Here is a 22,355-nt window from a genome sequence, read left to right on the forward strand (position 1 = left end):
TAAAGGTGTGCTAAAGTTGAGCACCCTTTTGGGGATCTGGGCCTTAGAGTTGTTCTCAGTGACCTACAGAATCCACATGGTAGCTGAATGTAGATCTACTTGTCTGAAAAGGTCAACGCTTTTAAAATAGTACCAAGTTTATGCTCTTCTCTTACATGATAGTTTCTAAAACTATTAAGATGTAGCTATTTAAGACACAGTAAGCAATATATAAAACGGCACAGTATTCAATCAGATGGTAACATCTGAAATAACAGTAATGGAGCAAAGCAAAAATCAAGACTCCATTGAAATAGCCAGAGAGTTTTATTTAGAGACTGACATATTGACAACTCTGGAGCAGGTCAGGGCTGCTAAATGGAGCTTGCATCAAACTCCGTGCTAAGTGACCCTATTTGGGAGCACAAAGATGCCTTGCACTGAGAGTATTTGGCACAAGTCGTAATTTGGGTTGGTAAATAGTGTGGAAGATACTACAAGGGTATATGGGGGATCTTTGTCTCATTTGGCTTACTACAGATACTTTTGCCTATCCCTAAGCACAAGTCTTTCCGTACGATATGAATGCATGTAAAGAAACTTATAAACCTTGGTTACCGGAAACTGGGGGTCAATGACAGGACAATATGAATCATAGTAACATTCTCCCTCTAACTTCCCAAATTCCTGAGCAACAGGGATTATGTTGTAAACATTTTTTAAGCAACTAGAAATGGATATAAAATACAGACCCAATATGTATTTACTTAATAATCTATTTTATGTTTCCCTTTTTGATAAAAAATAAATACAAAAATCAGTGCACGGGTCAAGTACTATTTGCAGAAATATACCAAATAGATTTGATGGTGATATTTTTCCAACATCCAGTATAAAATGTTACGATAGTAAAATACGTTTTTTTTTAACTCCATCTTAATCACTATGGCACTTATCAAATAAATGTATGCTCCTAAACAAAGAAGTGTGAAATTCCTGGTACAGTTTTTTTTGCTCCACTTTTGTTTTCCCTAAAATACAAAAAATGTGCGTTAAATTGGATATCTTTAATTTTGAGTTTTGCCCCAGAATCGCTCCAAAGAAAACAAAAAAACAGATACACAATCCCTTTTATAGCTAGCGATATTTGATCTTGTGCATTCTGGATTTAGGCTCACACACACACACATTAAAAACATATTATATTAATAAACAGATATAATTACGGTGGAGAAACTCCCTGCTTCATTTGTAGTGCAATATACAGTACACACACCTGCCATCTTGCCCTTGACAAGACATACATAGAATAAATGTATTCAGACCCAAGTAATAGGAACACCCTCTTTTGAAAGCACAGAAATTCAGTGATATAGGTAACTAGACCCGCAAAAGTATATTCTAATAAACCTCTATTCGTTTGTGATACAGAGGAATATATTGGAGCCAAGTGAATGATAACCACTGTGCCAGGCTTAATCCACAAAACACTCAGGTGGTAGCTGCATGTCCATTGCAATAGGATTACAAGCAGGCATGCCCTTGTAAATCTCGCTGTTACATTATATCACCATTTACCAAGGGTATGCGGGAGACTTTCCAAGAATAAACCACAAACAACTGCAAGTATCTCTCAACATAGACGAGACCACTCATGCCCTACATAACTGGCACAAAACTGGATTGTGTCTGTTATAAGTGCAATAATAAAATAACATTACTGCCGACTAGGCTGAAAGCACATTTATTTTATTTATACATATTTTGCCAGGAAAAGATTACATTGAGAGTTAACTCTCATTTTCAAGTATGTTCTGGGCACGTAGTAAAGTTTCACAACATTACAATTTACAGTTACGAACATTTTAAATAGGGAAACAGCCAAGGTCTTGAAGGAACTTAGACAGGAAGCATATGAGGTTTTGCCTCTAGTTACATAGATTATCAATACACATGGAATTTATATTGTTCTACTTAGACCACAAGATTCTGGAAAAATAAATGTGACTTTAATTAAGTAATTCACCGTCAGAAAGAATGACAAATAATCAACATGAGACACCACAATTCTCTGTTAACTGTAGAGTACTGCGTTGCAGTTCTCTCTGGCAGCTAAAGGGTTCAAATTCAGGGTGCAGGACTTTAGAATGGTGTATTTTGGGATGGTGATGCTTACTGCCCCACAGCTAAAAGCTCTCAAAATGGGTTTACATACGTCAGTAGAATTTTACTCTAGATCAGATACAGTATATCCTACTGTACGTGCAAGCTAAATTACCCGTTATCCAACTGCAGCCCCCATTCCCTATGACTATGCGTGCTTGTTACCTGTATTGCTCATAGGAGGCCTAATCCTCCGCCACTGGGAGCCTGGGGTGATCTATCTCTTCCTTGGTACAACGCCTCCATCTGGGAGGGATCTGAGCGTAGCGGGATAACCCCTCACAGGAACCAATTACAGTAAGAATACACACACACACAGGTATATATAACTGATTTACTAACACATTCACCAACCTGTAGGGTTTCCCCCAAAGTACTGAGGCTGCCCTAGGCACCTAACCACCCCGGTGTCCACAGAACAATGCCCACCCAAAGTGTGTAGAATAGCGCTACCCCTATGTATAATCGTTGGTGCACTTTACCTCCCTGGGCGCTCCAGGTACCTCTGATAGCTTAAATTGGGAAGGGTCAGTCAGGTCCCACGCCGTGGGGTCTGCAAATCCCCCCTCTCGCCTTACAGGGGAGTATATCAGTGTGAGTATTGTCTAGACGCGGACATACTCTTTGACAAAAGGCGCTTGCCCGAAACGCGTCAGAGTTGCCATCATGTTCCTTACATACCACTTAATTAAAATCTAACTTTTTAACCCTTCATTGCCTGTGTTAGCCCCTGCATTTTGTACAGCAGTGCTCTGTTCCTTTCTTTGGATGTTCGTTCTACTACCTCATTGGCGTAATGCACGCATCAAGATAAGCTGCCATATGTGAGTACTGTTTTTCCTATACTTATTGACTGTACAGGAATTGACCAATACTGGTGTTACTCTAGAGGTTTGTCCAGTGGAGTACTTCTACTACATTATGCTATGCATCTCCACTATATGGGCAGTTATTGCTACTAACTCCTCACATGAGATGCAGATACACTGGGTCTATCAGTCTCACTGGGCTTAAGTCAGAGCTTATTCTATATACAATCATATTTATGATTCAAGACTTTTGGATTACATGTTTCCTGTGGACACTGAGCACCGTTATTTGGAACTTGTTTCTAATTTCTTATCTTACAGGGGATGATCTGCCTCATGGGGGAGCTCCAGCAGGAGTGTCTCCCTAAATGTCTATAGGCCCTGGACCTGGTCCCAGGCCACCGCGTGGTCGTCCGGTCACCGGTGTGGTATCACGGCTGTGCACTAACGGGGAGCATCCCTATCTGGGGCCTTCCCTACAGTACACACAATCTGAAAGGGCTCAGGGGCCTAGCTGGGGCCTGCAAGGGAGGTCAGGCCTTGTTCCGGGGCTATAGGCACCCTGAACACGTCCTCCTTCCGACAAGCGAGTTCCGTTGAGTGCCAAACCCTAATCTCCTCTTCCTCTCTCTACTCTGAGCCCTATTGTCTTTCACTCCCCATGTGGTCTCCTACCCCCAAGGATGCTGGGACATGTAGTCCCGCAGAATGCTGTGCGGAGCCACCTGTAATGGCCGCCGCACTCCCGGACTGATCATTTCCTCTGCGCATGCCCTAAGATGGCGGCCCCCGAATGCTGGGTACGCCGCTGAGCTCCGGTGCAGAGCAGCAGCTCGCCCTCACCGGAGGCAAGGAGGGTGGCTCTGCTACACAACAACTCTCGCTTCTGATGAAAAAAAGGCTGTTTAACTGTTTGGAATAAGTATTTAGCAATCCCCTAGAAAAAAAAAAAACATTTGCGTGGAACATTCTGTAATATTTGATGTGCCTTCTCCGAGCAGAATTTTAGATTCATATCAACAATACTAAACAAATATAATAGCCACAGAGAAGCAGAGTGCTTCAATTAGTTTTGCAACCCCTGTAACCGGTGTTCAGTGGGATTGGTATCAATAGCAAAACAACAACAGAAATAAAAAAAATCACCAAAATGGTTACATTATTACATCTTACCCCTTTAACTTGGCACAACAAAAAAATAACACCCTAAAACCACACACACACACACACACACACACACACACACACACACACACACACACACACACACACACACACACACACCAGTGCTGCTTCTTAATGATATATAACAGATTGTAAGCGCTCACAAGCAGAGCCCTCATTACCTCTTTGTATCTGTTTTGTGCATGTTTGTCCATATTTGTATGCAACGGTTTATGTAATTAGCAAATCTCTGTAACCCCCATTATACCGTGCTGCAGAATATGTTGGTGCTTTACAAATAAACGATAACAGTTGGAGAAATTATAAGCCCCAAAGCCCAACTAATACAAGCATAACAAGAATATCCATGCTGTTTTAGTTTGTAGTTATACAGGGCATATACTAATGTGAGAAAAATTAATATAGCAGCAGCAGTTACAATTGATTAAAAAAACTAAGAAAAGCAGGGGGGAAAAGTTACACGGGCTAAAAGGGTAAACACAGATAGATATAGATGGAACAGATAGATGTCGTTAGTTAGAGTTGTAGGGGCTATACAATTGTGTGAAAAAGAAAGTACATCCTCTTTGAATTCTATGGTTTTACATATCAGGACATATTAACAATTATCTGATCCTTAGCAGGTCTTCTTCCATAGGAATTCAGATGCTAAGTCGCAGACAGGTGCTGCTAATCAAATGCCCTTGATTAATTGATCATCAGCAAGTGTCACCACCTCTATAAAAGCCGAAGGTTTAGCAGTTGGCTGGTCTGGAGCATTCAGGTGTGTGTTAACACAATGCTAAGGAGCAAAGACATCAGCAATGATCTTAGAGAACCAATTGTTGCTGCCCATCAATCTGAGAAGGGTTATAAGGCCATTTCCAAACAATTTAAAGTCCATCATTCTACAGTGAGAAAGATTTTTCAAAAGTGGAAAACATTCAAGACAGTTGCCAATCTTCCGAGGAGTGGACGTTCCAACTAATTCATCCCAAGGTCAGACCGTGTAATGCTCAGAGAAATTGCAAAAAACCCAAGAGTTACATCTCAGACTCTACAGACCTCAGTTAGCATGTTAAATGTTAAAGTTCATGACAGTATAATTAGAAAAAGACTGAACAAGTATGGTTTGTTTGGAAGGGTTGCCAGGAGAAAGCCTCCTCTCTCTAAAAAGAACATGGCAGTCCGGCTTAGATTTGCAAAGTTGCATCTGAACAAACCACAAGACTTCTGGAACAATGTCCTTTGGACAGGCGAGACCAAAGTGGAGATGTTTGGCCATAATGCACAGCATATCAGCACAAACACCTCATACCAACTGTCAAGCACGGTGGTGGAGGGGTGATGATTTGGGCTTGTTTTGCAGCCACAGGACCTGGGAACCTTGCACTCATTGAGTCGACCATGAACTCCTCTGTATACCAAAGTATTCTAGAGTCAAATGTGAGGCCATCTGTCCGACAGCTAAAGCTTGGCCGAAATTGGGTCATGCAACAGGACAATGATCCCAAGCACACCAGCAAATCTGCAACATAATGGCTGAAAAAGAAAATAATCAAGATGTTGCATTGGCCCAGTCAATGTCCAGACCTCAACCCGATTGAAATGCTGTGGCTGGACCTTAAGAGAGCTGTGCATAAACAAATGCCCACAAACCTCAATGAACTGAAGCAACGTTGTAAAGAAGAGTGGGCCAAAATTCCTCCACAACCATGTGCGAGACTGATAAAGTCATACAGAAAACGATTACTTCAAGTTATTGCTGCTAAAGGTGGTTCTACAAGCTATTGAATCATAAGGTATACTTAGTTTTTCACACATAGCTTCTCCATTTTGGCTTTATTTTTGTTAAATAATTCATGACACCATGTAATATGTCATGTGTTGTTGTTCATCTGAGGTTGTATTTACCTAATTGTAAGACCTGCTAAGGAACAGATGATTGTTATTATGTCCTGATATGTAAAACCATAGAATTCAAAGAGGGCGTACTTTCTTTTTCACACCAATGTATATGAATTAAAGAGGAGGAGGAAGTGTGTCTAAAAAGTACTGTTTGTTTAAAAATGTTCTGTGGTTGTGTGGTTTTGATAATGAGGACTTAAGATATTTGACTTGCTTGGGGGAGGGGGGTGGGACTACCCTGGCTGTTCACATGCGCCGAGTCTTAGGCGATCTGGGCTTTAGGCTGAGTCCCCGCTGGCGCGGAGCACGCTCATGCTTGGAGAGCGCTCCAAGCAGGAGCTGGCATTTGCGCGCGGGGGCCGGGGGGTGGCATTGAGCACGCTGGAAAGTATTTTTTTGTTTACCTAAGCGCCGACCGTGGGTAAGCGTGAGCGGGGACTTATATAGATATATGTAAGTAACCGTCGCAAGTGACGCCCACTCAGTGCGCTCAGCACCAGCGGGGACTCAGCCTAACCCATATCGCCAATCAAGACCCTAGTGAACTTGAGTGCTCTGGTCACTCAAGACGCTGGACCAATTTCTTACAAAGTCTAGAGGAGGTTATTTGCCTACGGGCATTGGGTCAAGGTCAAATGTGGCCGACTGGGACTCAGTTTGCATTTTGTTTGTATTTTTTTTCTTGTCTACCCTTCTATCTGCTCCCTCCCCCATTCCCTTCCCTGGCCAAGAGGTCGGAGTGACTGGAAGAAGAATTCAGAATCGACATCGTTCCTTGTGTCCCCTGCAAGGTCTGGTATGGGGTGTAAGCAATGTACACGATAACACCAGATGGCTATAAACCTTATTTCTCCCAACATTAATGGTCTTAAAAGTCAAAGAAAAAGAAGGGTTGCTTTTGCGGATTATAAAAGGAAAAGGGCAGATATTATTCTTTTATAAGAAACGCATTTTAGTAGGACGAATTTCTCAAAATACAGTATATAGATAAGAATTTCAGGCAATATTATCTTGCATCAGCTAAGGTTAAGAAACAGGATGTAACAATACTGTTTCATAACAGACTGTCTTTCACAGTAGAGACATGTAAGAGAGATAAGGATGGAAGATTTGTAATCCTAGTAGGAACAATTCAGGACCAATACAGAACGTCTACACCCCTTGCGAAAATGATCCTGACTTTTTTGATGCATTTTTTGCGATTCTAACAATCTTTAATTTCTAAATTCATTTGAAGATATAAACAACCGAGCGTTAGAGGGAAAATATTAACGAGGCTAGCAGCAGGTGGGTAGGGGGGGGGGGGGGTAATGCTAGCGGTACCTTACTTGTTATATTACAAAGCAGCACAATTGAGCCACATTTCTCAGTGGCACACAGACCCTGACCTAAAGAGATGGGTGGAAGGGGAGCTATGTGCTCCTATTGAGTTACGCAATCTAAATTTGGTACCCTAAAAAGATCTATCAATTAATCCGAGATCCGCTACCCTCAAGGACCAATTCACTAGCAGTTTGGGAGGCCACTAAATTTAGATGTTATTTATTTAGATGTAAATTTATTTAGCAATCCAGATTTTGCTCCGAGACTGAATAGCAAGCATTTTCGAATTTGGAAACAGGAAGGGTTATTGAGACTCAAGGATCTGCAGGGCAGGAACACAATAAAATCGTTTGACCAAATTAAGTGAGAAAAAGACATCCCTAATACAGAGCTTTTTAGTTATCTCCAGATCCGTGCATTTTATACTAAATTTACGCAAAGCCCACCTCTGACAAATTTTGAAACGCGCTGTATTCGGGAAACAGACGCAAGGGGACTAATCTCTGTAATATACCGGGAGGTGGTCTGTCCTGCTGCAGTCCGCTCAAGTAAACTAAGGTACATGTCCCAATGGGAATCGGACCTGGGGGACACATTGGAAGAGGAAGAATGAGACCACCTCAGGGACTAGCCAGAGGGGAAAACAAATTGGTTGTGTATTTTGCAACAGCAACGAGGTGCGAGATCGCAGCATTTTGGAAACAGAAATTCCATCCATTGACAAAATTAGAAACAGAGGGCCTCATGCAGAGAGCATCGTTATTTCAAAACTCGCCATTTTTTGTTCAATTTCCCTCAGAAAACGGCATAAAATGGCGAGTTGCGAAAAACGCGCCATTTTTTTATTTCTATGTTTAAAACTCGCCTCGCGGCTGGCGAGAACCTCCATCGCGCCATTTTTAAAACTCTCCGAATGCAGAGAGGTGCGAACGGCAAGTAGCGGCTGTTCGCGCCAAAAAAAGGCGCGATTCTCGCATTTTTGCCGCGCCACGAAAATATGGCAAGATGGCGCTCGCCGCCTATAGTAAAGGGGAAAAAAAAGGCGCGAATTTGTTTTTACACGTTTCTGAAGCGCGCATCTCGCCAATTTAAACTCGCCACACGCATCCATGTTAAACATAGCAGAATTCGCACTTTTCTGCATATGGAGAATAAAACTCTCCAAAAAAGCTACTTTTTATGAAATTCGCCATTTTTAAAATTCTATGCTCTCTGCATGAGGCCCAGAGTTTGGTTTGTTTGCCAGATTAAAATTACAAGTTTGGTTAATGACACTGGAACTAAATTCCAAAAAGTCTGGTATCCGTGGCTGGTCCAGACAGATATTCCAGGGGTGAACAATGCTACCGCTTGGCTTTAATAGAAGGGAATGCGTTCTCCTGTGATGGGCGGTCGGATTGGGGCTATGGAGTAGCGAGCTGAAGGTTTTAGATGGATAAAAGAGTAGGCTGAGCAGGAGAAGAGACGCCAGGGAGACGATGAGACCAGAGACATTGCATAAAGAAATATAAATAAATCAAGGATGCAGACCTCGGACCACAACCTCCCATCCCCCACCCCTTCTTCACCATTTTGTGTGATGTAATTTTGAATTGAAGTTTTTTTGTTTTCATGGTCATTTAATTAAATATGTTCCATCTACCAGATATACTTTGAAAACTTGAAAAAAAGACAGTTTAATAGTATAGGCGCTCAAGCGCTGGATCCTAACGTGTAGGTACATTCAATATTGTGCAGAGGCACAGGTATTGAGGCTAGTTTTAAATATGACCAGTGTGATTCTCAGGAAGAATGAAGTCCTTAGAAGAGACAAAATAACCCTGAAGGATGAGAGTTAGGCCTGGGACATAGTGATTTTATGCGGGCGGAGGCGCGCTGAGGCTCAGGGAAAGCGGTGCTTTCCCTGGCCTTTTACACAGCGCGCCGTCCGTGGGCGTGTCGGGGGCGGGTCTGGGGGCGGGCCAGTGACGTCAAGGAGCTGGTTCGCCCTCATTGGGCGAACCGCTCACGTGACCGGCCCTGCGCTCCGGCGAGCGCCAAATTTGAAACCTCCGTGAGACATACGCTTCCCCAAGCGTGCGGACGCGTGCGCGAGCCACTGCTAAAGCCACTCTCAGTGCGGCAGCAGGGGCTCAGTGCCGAGCAGCAGCGCACCTCAGCACGGGTCAGCGCTTATGCCCGAGGCCTTAGTGGATTTGAGCACACTCCTCAAAACCTCATTGGGATAGTCCCAGAACTACTATTGTAAAATAATATTCACTGGAATTGAATACACCAATATACCAAACGCGTAGGAGGTTTGCTACAACTCTGTTTTTTTTAAGATGGACTCATTAAAATTATTTCTTTATCACTTTTTGACCCACTCTTTCGCCATTCTTTCTACTTTGAAAAGTTGTATTATTGCTTGTGAAACGCAATAAAATTTAAGTTGAAAAAAAAAAAAAAAACAAAGACATACACTAATATAACAACTACATGTACATGTGCCAAGAGCAATAACAACCATAAAAACTAATACAGAACAAGCAACATTTATCTCAACTTCAGTGCTCGGAGACAGACTACTGGACACAGAGCTACTGTTACTCCAACTAAAAGTTCTTAACAAGTTTCAACAATTTTGGTTTTAAACAAGCAGTTGCCCAATAGATGGTTTGATTATTTTTTTTAATTTTAACCAGGGTGGTAAAGCAAATCTCCTACTTTGTCGCGAACCAATAGGAGGTTGCAATGTCATCCGTAGTAGCTACCTATTGGCTGGCGTGATGCGGGGTATTTAAATACCAGGAAGTGCTGGGGCTACTTTTACCAGCAAATACTGTATCTCGGGAATCAAAAGGTCCGTGGTTCCGAAATAAAAGAGGGCGGAGGTGGAGTGTGGTAACTGCTGATTTAAATGTACATCAAATATTCATACAACAATTATTTATACAAAGTGGTGAAAAACAGCTATTAGAAATGATTTGTTACAGCTATGCATCAACCTGCATTACATTAAACAGGCAATCCAAGCAGCATTTAAAAAAATTAATAAAATTAAGCTTTTGTTTTAATATATGCAGCTTTTGATTACCTTTATTGAAAACGAATTACCTAAGCTGCCGATCGATTGGTTCGTGATCGATCAGCAAAATCCTGTTTCCCAGGGTTCACTAAATGGCTGCCTTTCAGTTTCAATCAATCCTTCACTCAGTGTAACTCAGCAGCTACAATGTATTCTTATATTACTAAAGTAACATTATCTATTGTTACATTTGACGCCGAGTTGCCGAAGACAAGGTAAGTGAAGTAGGTGACATTGCAGGGGACCAACGCGATTCCACGGCATTTAATTTAAATGCCTTGGGGGAGAATGCGGGGCCTCTGCAACTGCCGCACCCCCCAGAAAACCTTGCGCCCCCCAGCTATATAAATCAAAGAATGCTCAGTATATTATAAAACTCAATTTTAAAAAATGGTATTAAGAGTTGAATACAACAACAACAACAACAACAACAACAACAAAAATCTAATACTACAGAGCTGATTTCTCTTACAAAACCCATGTGGGATGTTGCATGGATTGCTCCTTAAAACCACCTTTTCTCAGAGGCTTACAAAATGCTTTATTTACAAATGGGATCAGGTTACAAACAAGTTTCTGAAAATCTAAATGGAAAAAATAAATAAATAAAGCCATGACGAGAACACATGTTAATATTATTTTCCTTCTTGTTGCTAAATACACAGACACAGGTCCCATCCCTGACAAATGTAACCATTAGGTTTGTAAACAAACACAAGATCGTATCATATGTAATTACAGGATAATCCCCACATGGACAAAAAAAAACTCACAGGAGGATAAATCTTTAGGGCATATAACTGGACATCCCACAGGATAAGGCCTCTTATCCCGTGGGATTTCCAGGTATGTGCCCTAAAGATTTATCCTCATGTGAGTTTTTCCATCCAAGTGGGGATTATCCCTGTGATTACATAATACAGTATGTTGTGGGTTTTGTTTTGTCTCCTTTGCACTATAGGACCTCAGTTTTAGATTTGTTGCACATGTTATTGTTTTTCTTGCAGGTTGGTAAACAAGTTCTATTCACAGATAGTATGGCTTGGGTAGGGCTCCATAAAGCAGAGGCTGGATACCCTGGGGGTGCAGTATGAATGCTAGCAGCTACGCACACTGCGTGAGCCAAGGCCCAAGTAGGATAGAATATCACCTGGGCTTGATTTGCAGTCCTGACACGGAGTCAGAATGTAATTCTCTTGCATCTGATGAGGTTTAAGATCATACCAGTAACAATGAACTTTCAAACAACACCAGGAAAATGGCGTTTAAAGCAGCAGTCTGTGAAATTGTTTTGACATCGTATTTTCTTTTTACGTACTTGAACAGATCTCTCCTTGCCCTTTCCAAATCTTTTTTTTAAATCTGATGCTCTGTTCAGGACATACAAGTGCTTGAAATATGAAATGTCTAGGAGGTTAAAATGGAGCTCTACCAAGAGCCCAATGCAGTCTAAACGGTCATTATTGTAACCTCAGAAGCTAAAGTTAAATCATGATTTTTAGCACTAAAATTAAGCTCATTAAAGTTTCTGGGCTTGTATAATGCTTAATATAAATGAATACATTCTGCATTCTGCCAACACCTGTGCACAGTAAAAGAATAAAAGTGCTATAAAATGCAGTTTTGTGACATTAACATTAGAAATTGCGAAATCAGACAAACAGACTGATGAACCCATACTACGCATCGCTCTGCGTTCAGGGGACGTTTTTATTCTCACAGCTCAGATTATACATTTTTTTCCTGTAACACTATTCACGATTACGCGGTTTATTAGGAAACACAAACAAGTGTAATTGTTTTTTGTAAATCTCTCTATACCTCAATTATAATCAATGCCCAAACACATCTCTTCATTGCTGGATATGCATCTCTGACACAGCAAAGGTTAAGAATAATGTTTGCATAGAATGCGTCAAACCGGGGACGTCCCAGGTACCTCCCCATCCACAAAACAAAAACAGACATTGAACTGTAAACGGATTACCTCCAAGCACAAAATCAGCTTAGTTTAAACCTAAAGCCGATCAATGTCATTTTGAAACATTTTTAGAAGACAGTGACAGCTAGATTGTATTTTGCCTTTGTTCTCGCAGCAAATAAATCCTTTATACAAAGGGAATAAAAAACATGTAACTTATCATTGATAACAAACAATAGAAATTGCAACTGCATTACACCAACTGTTTTTCAACAGGAGTTCCCCGGGCGTCTGAGGGTTTCCTGCAATTTTCAGGTCATTTGAAAATTGTACCAAATACAGATGAATTTACAATGCACCTGATCTCAGACACGCTATTGGAGAGGGTTGGGGGTTTCCTAACAATGTATCTGATCTCTGACACACTGTAGGATTTAGATTCCTCAGAATTTGACAAAATAATTGTAGGGTTCCTTAACCAAAATAAGGTTTAAGAACACTGCACTCACTTCAGACCTCATTATCCTTGCAGAATGTTTATAGTCCTGAAGTAGTTAACAGGACATCTAGCCATTTCATGTTCACCAATTTACCTTTGCAAAAACCAAAACTTATTATTTCTGCAATACATGCACTTCGCAATGAAAGCCAAAGCTCTCGCTCTTCTCCTTTGAGAGAAAGAACATGCAAAGCATACACCAGCGCTAAAAGCTGTAATGCAGACGAGAGGAAGAAAAAGACCCAAAGGAATTAGAAGATTACGATTATGAGATCTATATATATCCCTCCAGTAAACCAAAAGGCACAATAGTTAAAAACACACATTTGATGACCTTGCTTTAAGAAGGAAATGTACAGATCAGAATTGGACTTACAGATGTCATCTGGCTTCTTTCCATGCCGATTGCCTAGGAACAGAGCATGTCCTTGACTGATACAGTGTAATGCAATACACTCTGTGCAGACCTCTGCAGTAGAGGACGTGACTGCTTTATGATGGTGTGCTTAAAGAGATGAACACTCTAGCTCCCAGCCAATCAGTGCAGGGAGCCTGCACATACTCGGGATCACAGAACTGAAGATTTGGGAAACATGGCATGCTTTCAATTCTAACTTCAGCAAATACCAAAAAAGGACTCTGTGGTATGTGGCTTTGCTCTTTCCAAGCTCTGGATACAGCACAAGTTAAAAACAGATTTGCTTCAATGATTTTTTTTTTTTAATATATATATAACAACATTCTGGTCTGTAACTGTTTCATACGCCCATAATATAAATTATCTTTAACTGTGCATGCAATGTCTTGTATATAATGTATACCCTGCTCATTATGTAACTGTATTTGTAAGCATGTATTATTTGTCTTAACTCTGTGGCCAGGACATACTTGAAAACAAGAGGTAACTCTCAATGTATTACTGCCTGGTAAAATATTTTATAAATAAATAAATAAATTATTACAATATTTTATTTTTGGGGTAATTGGGAAGGAAAGCCACAAACATGCTATTTGTGAAACTACAAAAACTTTCTGATGTTACAAGCAAGCTATTGATCTTTAATGCATGGGAAAATAACAGATTGTTAGTTATTTTTGTAGTGTACTTATCTGCTAAAAATAATCACACTTCTCTAATAGGAAGCTATAATAAAGTAATATTATAGGTCAATCATAGGGCTTAAAGAAATGGCATTACCAATAAGGCAGTGACTTGCCTGCAACCATCTCTCTTTAGGGGGCAACAAGTGGTCATATTGCTAGGGAGACATAAGATAACTCTTATAATGCAGAGTCTTTTGTACTAAGATATACAAGTTAATATGAATTACTCCCAAAATCAATGCTGCCTGTTGTATACAATGTAAATTTAATTCCTAATTAATCTTAGTGATATCAACTACAAAATCCTAAATTCGTAATATTAATAGGATTCAGAATATGATATTCCTGTACTGTTAATGAAAGCTATACTGTTTTCTGCAATGTCAAGTTTTTATTATCAGTTAAATATTGGCTAGATTTGGTAGCTCCAGCTGTAGCTGTGCAGTTTCCAGCTGCTAAAACTATAGCTTTATAAATACACGGTTATCTGTGTACGCTGCCTTACTACCTGCAGCAATTACCAATATTAGGATCTGGAGTCTCAAGGTTAAGGCTAAGTTTATAGTAATGGCTGCAGCGACGCGACCGCGTGACGTCACATGTCGCTATAGCGATAGTTGCACTTTGGTTCAGGAGACACTCGGGAGGCGTCAAGGGTGTGGCCGTGAGCGGTTCGCCCTCATTGACCGAACCGCTCACGTGACACCACACTGTCATCATGTAAGGATTACCGAAGTAAAGCCTCTCCGCGCATCCTCTCGAGCGCCACCGCGCACACGCGGGGTGCCTATGGACCACATTCCTTACCAGACGCGCGCAGCATGCACACGCGCCAAAATGGCGTCATCCGACGCCGTGGACTCTGGCTCCGCCCCCGGATCATGACGCACACTGACTGCGCGCAAAGCTCGCATGTGACACGTGCACCACGCCCCCAAGCTCCGTGTCAAGATTCATTAGCTGCACTAACAGCTGCACCTGCTCTTACATGCACTCTTTAGCTGCACTAACAGCTGCACCTGCTCATAGATGCATTCTTTAGCTGCACAAACAGCTACACCTGCTCAATGAGCCCTGGACCTATCACAGCTACCGCGGAGGCCGCGCCCCCGCTCCACCCCCCATGGGGACTGGCTGATCCAGCCTATATATGCTCACCAATGTTATAGGCACATTGGCTGAGCATAGATTCTTGTTACTCTGTGTTTACCTTTGCTGTACCTGCCTTGTTCCTGTCCTGTTGCTTTGTTCCAGTTTTTGATCTTCTGTGTACCGAACCGGCTTGCTTTGACTACTCATACCTCTGGCTCCTGATCTTGGCTACCTGACTCCTCGCTCCTCTCTAATCCTGAACTCGGCATTGCACCTCGACCACTCTCCACCCCTGACTTTGGCAAACGTACCTTCTACGCTCTGGATATCTCCTACGTTGAACTTGGCAAGTATAGACTACTCTGATCTCTACATCCCTGACCCTGCTGTCAAGACAAACCTACACTCCGGACGTGGCCCCTGTGCCTGTGGCTGGTGTTTGTTACTACTCCCATCTCAGTACCGGGGTCTCGTCCTGTTTGTGGTGAGCACAGCGTGACACATCGCTCTCCAATACAATCCCTTGTCTTCAGAGCTTCAAGTCACTACGCAGCACCGTTGCGCAACGGACTTCAAGTACTGGTGACGGCGCTGAGTGCCGTCGCGGTAAGTATAAGTGCAGTCTTAGTCCTCTGATTGCACCGCAGGCTTAATATCCATTAACAATGTTTGCGGCTTCATTTTTGTAAATGTTAAATTATTTTGAACTTTAATTGTATTTTCAATATATTTTGCCAATACCTTTATATTAACACATAAATTAACAGGTAAAAGAAAATCATTACGCGCCATTGTAGCTTTTAGTGTTAACGTATCCTTTTGTTTTAGCACAAACAAAAACCCCACAAGCAACAAGACCAAAATAAGCAAGATTGTAGAGCACGTGTAGACTTCTGGTTCATGTTCACTTTCTATTCCTATGCTAAAATGTCTATTTCTAACTATACAACTTCTGCATTCTTTTTTTATTGTTACTCCAAGCTTTGTGGGTAATCATTTTGACTTGAATTACTGCAAAGATATGTTATCTAGTTGATTCAGTTGATAAACACTGAGAAGAAGGGCCTCAAATGCAATGAGGGGTGAGAGTAATAGTGGCTTAGATACAGCAATCATCTGTGTTTCTCAGTTGCAAGTTGAACCATTTTGATTTAACAAAGTAGACAAAAACGGCTGTATAAAAAGCCATATTAAACAAGGGTTTTGATCCTTAATTTAGGGTTGCACAGCAGATGAAGAATTACAAGTGGTGTGTTGCCTTATGCACAGCTCTAGCAGCACGTGACCTTTACTACCAGAACGACTATCTAAGCTTCCCTTCAGTGGCCTCAAAATGATTTTACACACACACAGCATTAGCTGGTCACTTATCAGGCCGCGCTACAGCTTTCCCAGGGGGAGGGGGATGAAGGATTAAAGCCTTGACTTGGGCCCTGGGTTATGCGGGTGGGAAGAGGGTGCTTCGTTGGAGGAGGAGTGGGCTGCAAAAGCCCTGTGTACTTGCGAGCCCATAAGAGGAAGGGCCTCGACGAGCTGCCGAACCAGTCTTCTGGGATCAGCTGGCTGTGCCCCCTTTTGCCACAGGGCCCGGGGCAGGTGTCTTGGCTTTCCTCACCCCCATTGGTGGTCCTGGTTATCATATGCAGTGGGCATCATGTTAGGGTCCAATAGTGACATGCTTTGCTCTCCCAAACAGCATGAATGATGAATTACAAAAATATCCCAACTTTCTCTTGCCTTGTTTAAAAAATGAATCACTTTATCTCCCTGTGCCTCAGGCACCAAACACAGACTGGGCAGGGACTATGTCTGTGTAAATCCTATGTGCTACGTACCACGCACTATACTGTAATTTTGAAGCTCTTTGAGTCCCATTGGGAGAAAAGCGCTATATGAAATACAAATTAGCATTATAATTTGCCCTTAAATGCAGGAGCAACATCCGTGTATAGGAAATGAATATATGTCTCCTGCTGCAGATCACTGCTACAGGTTTCCAAGTAGACTTCCTGTGTCTAAAATCCCCTTTCCTGCATTGGGTACAGATTTGCACTAATGTGTTGTTTTCTGTATGTCAGGGCTGTCTTAGCGGAAATAAGGACTGAGCAATTTTGGCACGTGTCCCTGGAAATTGAACAGGACCCCTTGTGAGTCCAGATATCCCTGTTCTGTATCATTGCCCTTTAAAACATCCATTACATTTTTACATGCATTTTTATATAAAGGACTACTATTAAAAAAAAAAAGCAACTTTAAAGGGGATTTATGCTGCTCATGTGGTGTATTATTCTATAATCAGATACCAGTCAACTATAGTCCCATGTTGCATCAGCTCCCTTCCATCAATAAAAACAAACTGACCATCCCCACTCCGCTCACAAAATAAATACATTATTGTAAGCAATTTTTCAATGTTAATAAATATAACATTGCTTAAAGCAACAAATCTGGAAGGTTTTCTTTTTGGAGATTAACCCTTTGAGTATATGGGAGGGGTCACCGCCCAATCTGGAATTTAGTGATCAAGTGACCCCTCCTTGGAACGATCATGTCATCGCAGCATTAGCGATAGAACAGGACTTGTCTTCTTGCATTCCACATAAGGCCAGACCGTGCTCAAAACTCCACAGGAGCGTAAGACACAATCTCCCCTAGAAAACATGCAAGCTACAAAGTCATGGGGTTTTCTGGACTTCCAGACCGCATTGTGGAATAGCTACAAGGTGTCTGTCAATTGAAGTGCGTCCTTTACTCTGAGCACCACTATAAGGACTATTAGCTGACAAGACTGGTACAGTAGTTGCCTTACTTATGCAAAGGCCTGCTCAATACAGATGAACATTGTGGATTAAGGCAATCCCAGCATTCATTTTGAATGCACTCAAATGTTTCATAACAATAAAAAAAAACGTGACTTAATGAACTCAATAAGATTCAGGAAAACTTAATCAAATGATAGATGAATAAAATGTCCATACATTTCAAAACAATAGGCAAGGAGATATTGTGCCAATGTAAGTGTATCACTAAATTCTGTGCTAACACAAGAATGATTTCAGTCACTATGGCAGGAAATTCAGCATCGATTCCGAGTAACAAATGGTTTTTATAATGTTGGCAGAATATACACATATATGCTGCACACAGATACACAAAAACAAATTCTACTTTTACCAGTGCTTCTGGGACCAGGGAAAACCAGTGCTTCTGGGACCAGGGAAAACCTGTTGGTAATCCGACGTTGGATCCAGATAAGAAAGTGAATCAGGTCACTGCAGATTTCCTCAAAAAATAATGTATTGCGCCAAAAACATAGGCGATGCGTCGACTCCTCTAGCAGACTTTTTCAAGTAAAGTGGCCAATAAATTATTTTTTGAGAAAATCTGCCGTGCCCTGATTCACTTTCTTATCTGGAAATCTAGGCAGAAGCATTATCCAATGTGATAGGTCTGTATTTCAGCTGACCAGTAACACTCTTTAGACTTTACGGCCATCTCAACTGTCTTTAATCAATATATCCAAGTATCTGGTTACAATGTTTGACACAACTTTGTCTTGGACACAAACCACTGGAGTTTTTTTTTTGGGGGGGTGCAGCGCTTACCGAGGTCCCACGCCTATATATAGGCAAATAATGGACAATCAGTGCTAAAAGATATTCAATACACAATTAACCAAATAAATGAAATACAGGCATACCCCGCATTAACGTACGCAATGGGACCGGAGCATGTATGTAAAGCAAAAATGTACTTAAAGTGAAGCACTACCTTTTCCCACTTATTGATGCATGTACTGTACTGCAATCGTTATATATGTGCATAACTGATGTAAATAACGCATTTGTAACAGGCTCTATAGTCTCCCCGCTTGTGCACAGCTTTGGTACAGGTAGGGAGCCAGTATTGCTGTTCAGGACGTGATGACAGGCGCATGCGTGAGCTGGCGTTTGCCTATTGGGCGATATGTACTTACTTGCGAGTGTACTTAAAGTGAGTGTACTTAAAGCGGGGTATGCCTGTAAATCACACTGAAAAATGCCAGAATGCAAAACAAAAAGGATATAGGGTGGATGGCCCAGATGAGAGCTTTGAGGTCTGAGCTGCTTCTGTGGAATTAACCAAATTCCAAACTGTTCTATAAAACAGAAGCGCATGCCCCATAACCTAATACAGTTCATAACAATAAATAGGTTGGAATAACCTTAAAAATGCACACTCACAAACAAATTATGTAAAATCGCAGTAAAGATAACATGAGCACAGGTGGAGTGTACTGCTCAGCTGAAGTGCCAGAGTCCAAGCAGGAGAAGGGATGGCACACCATTCTCTACCGACCTCCATGGAGCACAACCGAGATGTTAATGGGACGACACAAGGGTACCTGGGGAACGTGGTGGAGTCCAAACCAGGCGTCCAACGCCTGAAAAACATCTGGCAAGCAGCAGGAACCTCTGTTAAAGTCCGCGTTCGGAGGGCAGGGCTAAGCACAGCGCATCCAGATCCATATCCTGCCAAGCTGGAGGATCTTTTCTGGGGGGGGGGGGGTTGGCACGGCGCTTACAGAGGCCACACGCTCCTCCCCACAACATTTAAATAAAATGTCAGGGGAGCGTCGAGGCCTGTGTAACTAACTGCCTCTTACCTGCTCTCCGACAGCGACATGACAGTGCGGCATCAAACGACGACACGGGGCCAAATGGCAACGCGAAGTCACATGACGCCGTGATGTCAAATGACGCCGCCGAAGCCAGACAGAATGTATGGGGGGCGGGGGTCAAGAAGGCAGAGGGTGCAAAGAAAAAAATTGTGCGCCCCGTATCTAATCCACAGATCTATATGGTCTGTATAATGCCATTAGTTTTTTTTAACTAGCAGTTGCCCAACTCCACCAGCTTAGATACAGCACGTGTTGGTGGACATGCAGTCCCCATTACGGTGCCTTGGGTCTGCTGGTAGAATTTACTATCAAAGACAAAAAACAGCGTGTCTATTAATATTCTAGCAATTGTGTTACAAAATAATTGTGATTAGCAAACTTCAGTCAACGAGAGTAAAACAATGTTGACAAGTTTTATAACATCGTTACTGATAATGCTTGTACAGACTCGACATCAAGACTTCCAAAGGAAAAAACACTCCAACGCACAGCCAAAATAGAGTGGGTCCCAAACAAAAATAGTAAAAATAAATCTTTATTACTCCATATTAAAAAACGGAGGTAAGTACCCTCCTACGCTTTTCGTACCCACTGGTTTCGTACTTCGTTTCGTACTTCCTTGATAAAGTACCAGTGGGTACGAAACGCGTAGGAGGGTACTTAACCTCCGTTTTTTAATATGGACTAATAAAGATTTATTTTTACTATTTTTGTTTGGGACCCACTCTATTTTGGCTGTGCGTTGGAGTGTTTTTTCCTTTGGATTTCTACTATTTCTCCTGGTTGCACACCTACAAGATACACTGGACTGGAGCAACAATATGTGAGTACATTATTACAATCTATGTGAGTCTAGGACTCTCCCAATGAGTTTACCATTCTCAGCCTTTAGCTTTCAGGGACAGAGACAGCCTGTTATTGACTTTATTGCTATCAAAAGTGCTATTGTTATTGTTTATACACCTCACTAGCCCCAGCAGCTTATCCTTTTGTGTCTAAAAAAGGACATATATTATTGAATTGTCTTAAGAAGACTGGAACCAAATGTTGGAGCGCATATCACTAACTTGCTCTATTCGACATCAAGACTTGCTAGAAAAGTATTAATGACACACAGATCACACGAAAGGGAGTATGTGGAGGAACTGAGTAAATCGTTCAGTATATTAAATCTTTCACAATATTTACAATGATATAGATATATATAGATATATATATATATATATATATATATATATATATATATACACATATACACATACAGTGTTCGACAAATACAGTCCCATGGACGCCCAGGGCGACTGCATTTTACCCCCTGGCGAGTTGTTTCGGAGGGGCGGCATTTTGGCATTCTCCTCCAACTGCACTTAAAATGGCCGCGCGGCTAAAGCAGCGCGCCACATGAGCAGTATCAGCCCCCCCCCTTAGCCTCATCCAACAGGAGCGTGGGAGGAGCAGGCACCAGACTGGAGCCACCAGGAGTGTTGCGGGGCCTGAGGGGAGAGTGCTGATGCCAACATGAGGCGGAGGACATGAGGTGGAGGCAGCGGCAATGGACCAGGTACCGGGGAAGGGGGACACACGCACACACCACCCCCTGCAGAGCCGAGGTAGCTATCCCGGGTCGGGAGGCTGCGGTGGGCCGAGCCCCAACCGTCCCGGTGCTGTGTCCCCCCAGGTCCCCACTTCCACCCCCCCCCCCGGTCCCCGTGTCAGCCCGCGGGAGATGGGAGCGGGGATGTCCCCTCAGGTCCCCGCTTCCCCCCGGTCCCTGTGTCAGCCCGCGGAGCGTTAGATGGGAGCGGGGATGTCCCCTCAGGTCCCCGCTCCCTGTGTCAGCCCACAGGGCGGGAGATGGGAGCAGGGATGTCCCCTCCTGTCCCCGTGTCAGACCGCAGGGCGGGAGATGAGAGCGGGGATGTCTCCCCAGGTCCCCGCTTCCCCCCCGGTCCAGCGGAGCGGGAGATGGGGGGAGTGTGGTGGTGCTGGTTGCGGCCTTTCCTCTCTCCCCCCCACCCCCCCGTGTATGGGAGTGTGTGTGTGACACCAGAGGTACCCCCCCAGTCAGTCACCCCCTCCCCAACTCTCTCTATCTTAACTGTCCTATACTACACCAAAATAACCTATACTGCTTTCTTCCAGATTTGACTCTCAAGCTTCAGACAGGAGACATCGGAATCCCCCCTAACCCAGAAGACAGGTAGGGAACGCCTCTCCTCCAACTTATAACATTGCGGGAATGAGGTACCTGGACATTGAGGGACTGTGGATCAGGAAGATCCCAGGCGGGATTGCTGCTTTAGATATTGTAAAGCGGGGGCATCCAGACATTGGATAAAGGGTGCAGGAAACTAGTCATTCACATCTGGCTTTTTTTTGTAAATCCGACATTTACACACACATACACGCGTAACAGGACTAATTGTAGAATAATGTAATACAATAAATAAACTTATGTCAAAAACGAATGTTGTTCTTACTAAGAATTTATTTATTTTTTAAAGCGGGGCAAGACTAGGGGCGGGACAAGGTGGCGAGTAGATTTTTGGGTGATTTGTCGACGTGTGTGTGTGTATGTATATATATATATATATAACAATTCAAAGCCTAAAATCGGTCACTGGTCTATTCCTAGGAAGGACAGAACTTTTAATATTTTTCTGACG

The 22,355-nt window shown here is 42.5% G+C and overlaps 1 protein-coding gene across 10 annotated transcripts in view; it reads right to left on the reverse strand.

The window, feature by feature from the left end:
- Nucleotides 1–22,355, reverse strand: part of SLC4A7 (solute carrier family 4 member 7) — a 185,795-nt gene that overhangs the window by 109,333 nt on the left and 54,107 nt on the right. Inside the window, exon 1 of one of the 10 annotated variants that reach the window (XM_075586986.1) lies at nt 13,210–13,339. The exons of the other annotated variants lie outside the window; for them this stretch is intronic. Within the exon in view, the coding sequence (XP_075443101.1) occupies nt 13,210–13,233 (24 nt within the window). The 5' untranslated portion in view covers nt 13,234–13,339. Of the gene's footprint in view, nt 1–13,209; nt 13,340–22,355 lie in introns of those variants that run through there. 10 annotated transcript variants of the gene reach the window in all.

This window comes from Ascaphus truei, chromosome 2, assembly GCF_040206685.1.
Source record: "Ascaphus truei isolate aAscTru1 chromosome 2, aAscTru1.hap1, whole genome shotgun sequence".
In the NCBI taxonomy this organism is placed as follows: domain Eukaryota; kingdom Metazoa; phylum Chordata; class Amphibia; order Anura; family Ascaphidae; genus Ascaphus; species Ascaphus truei.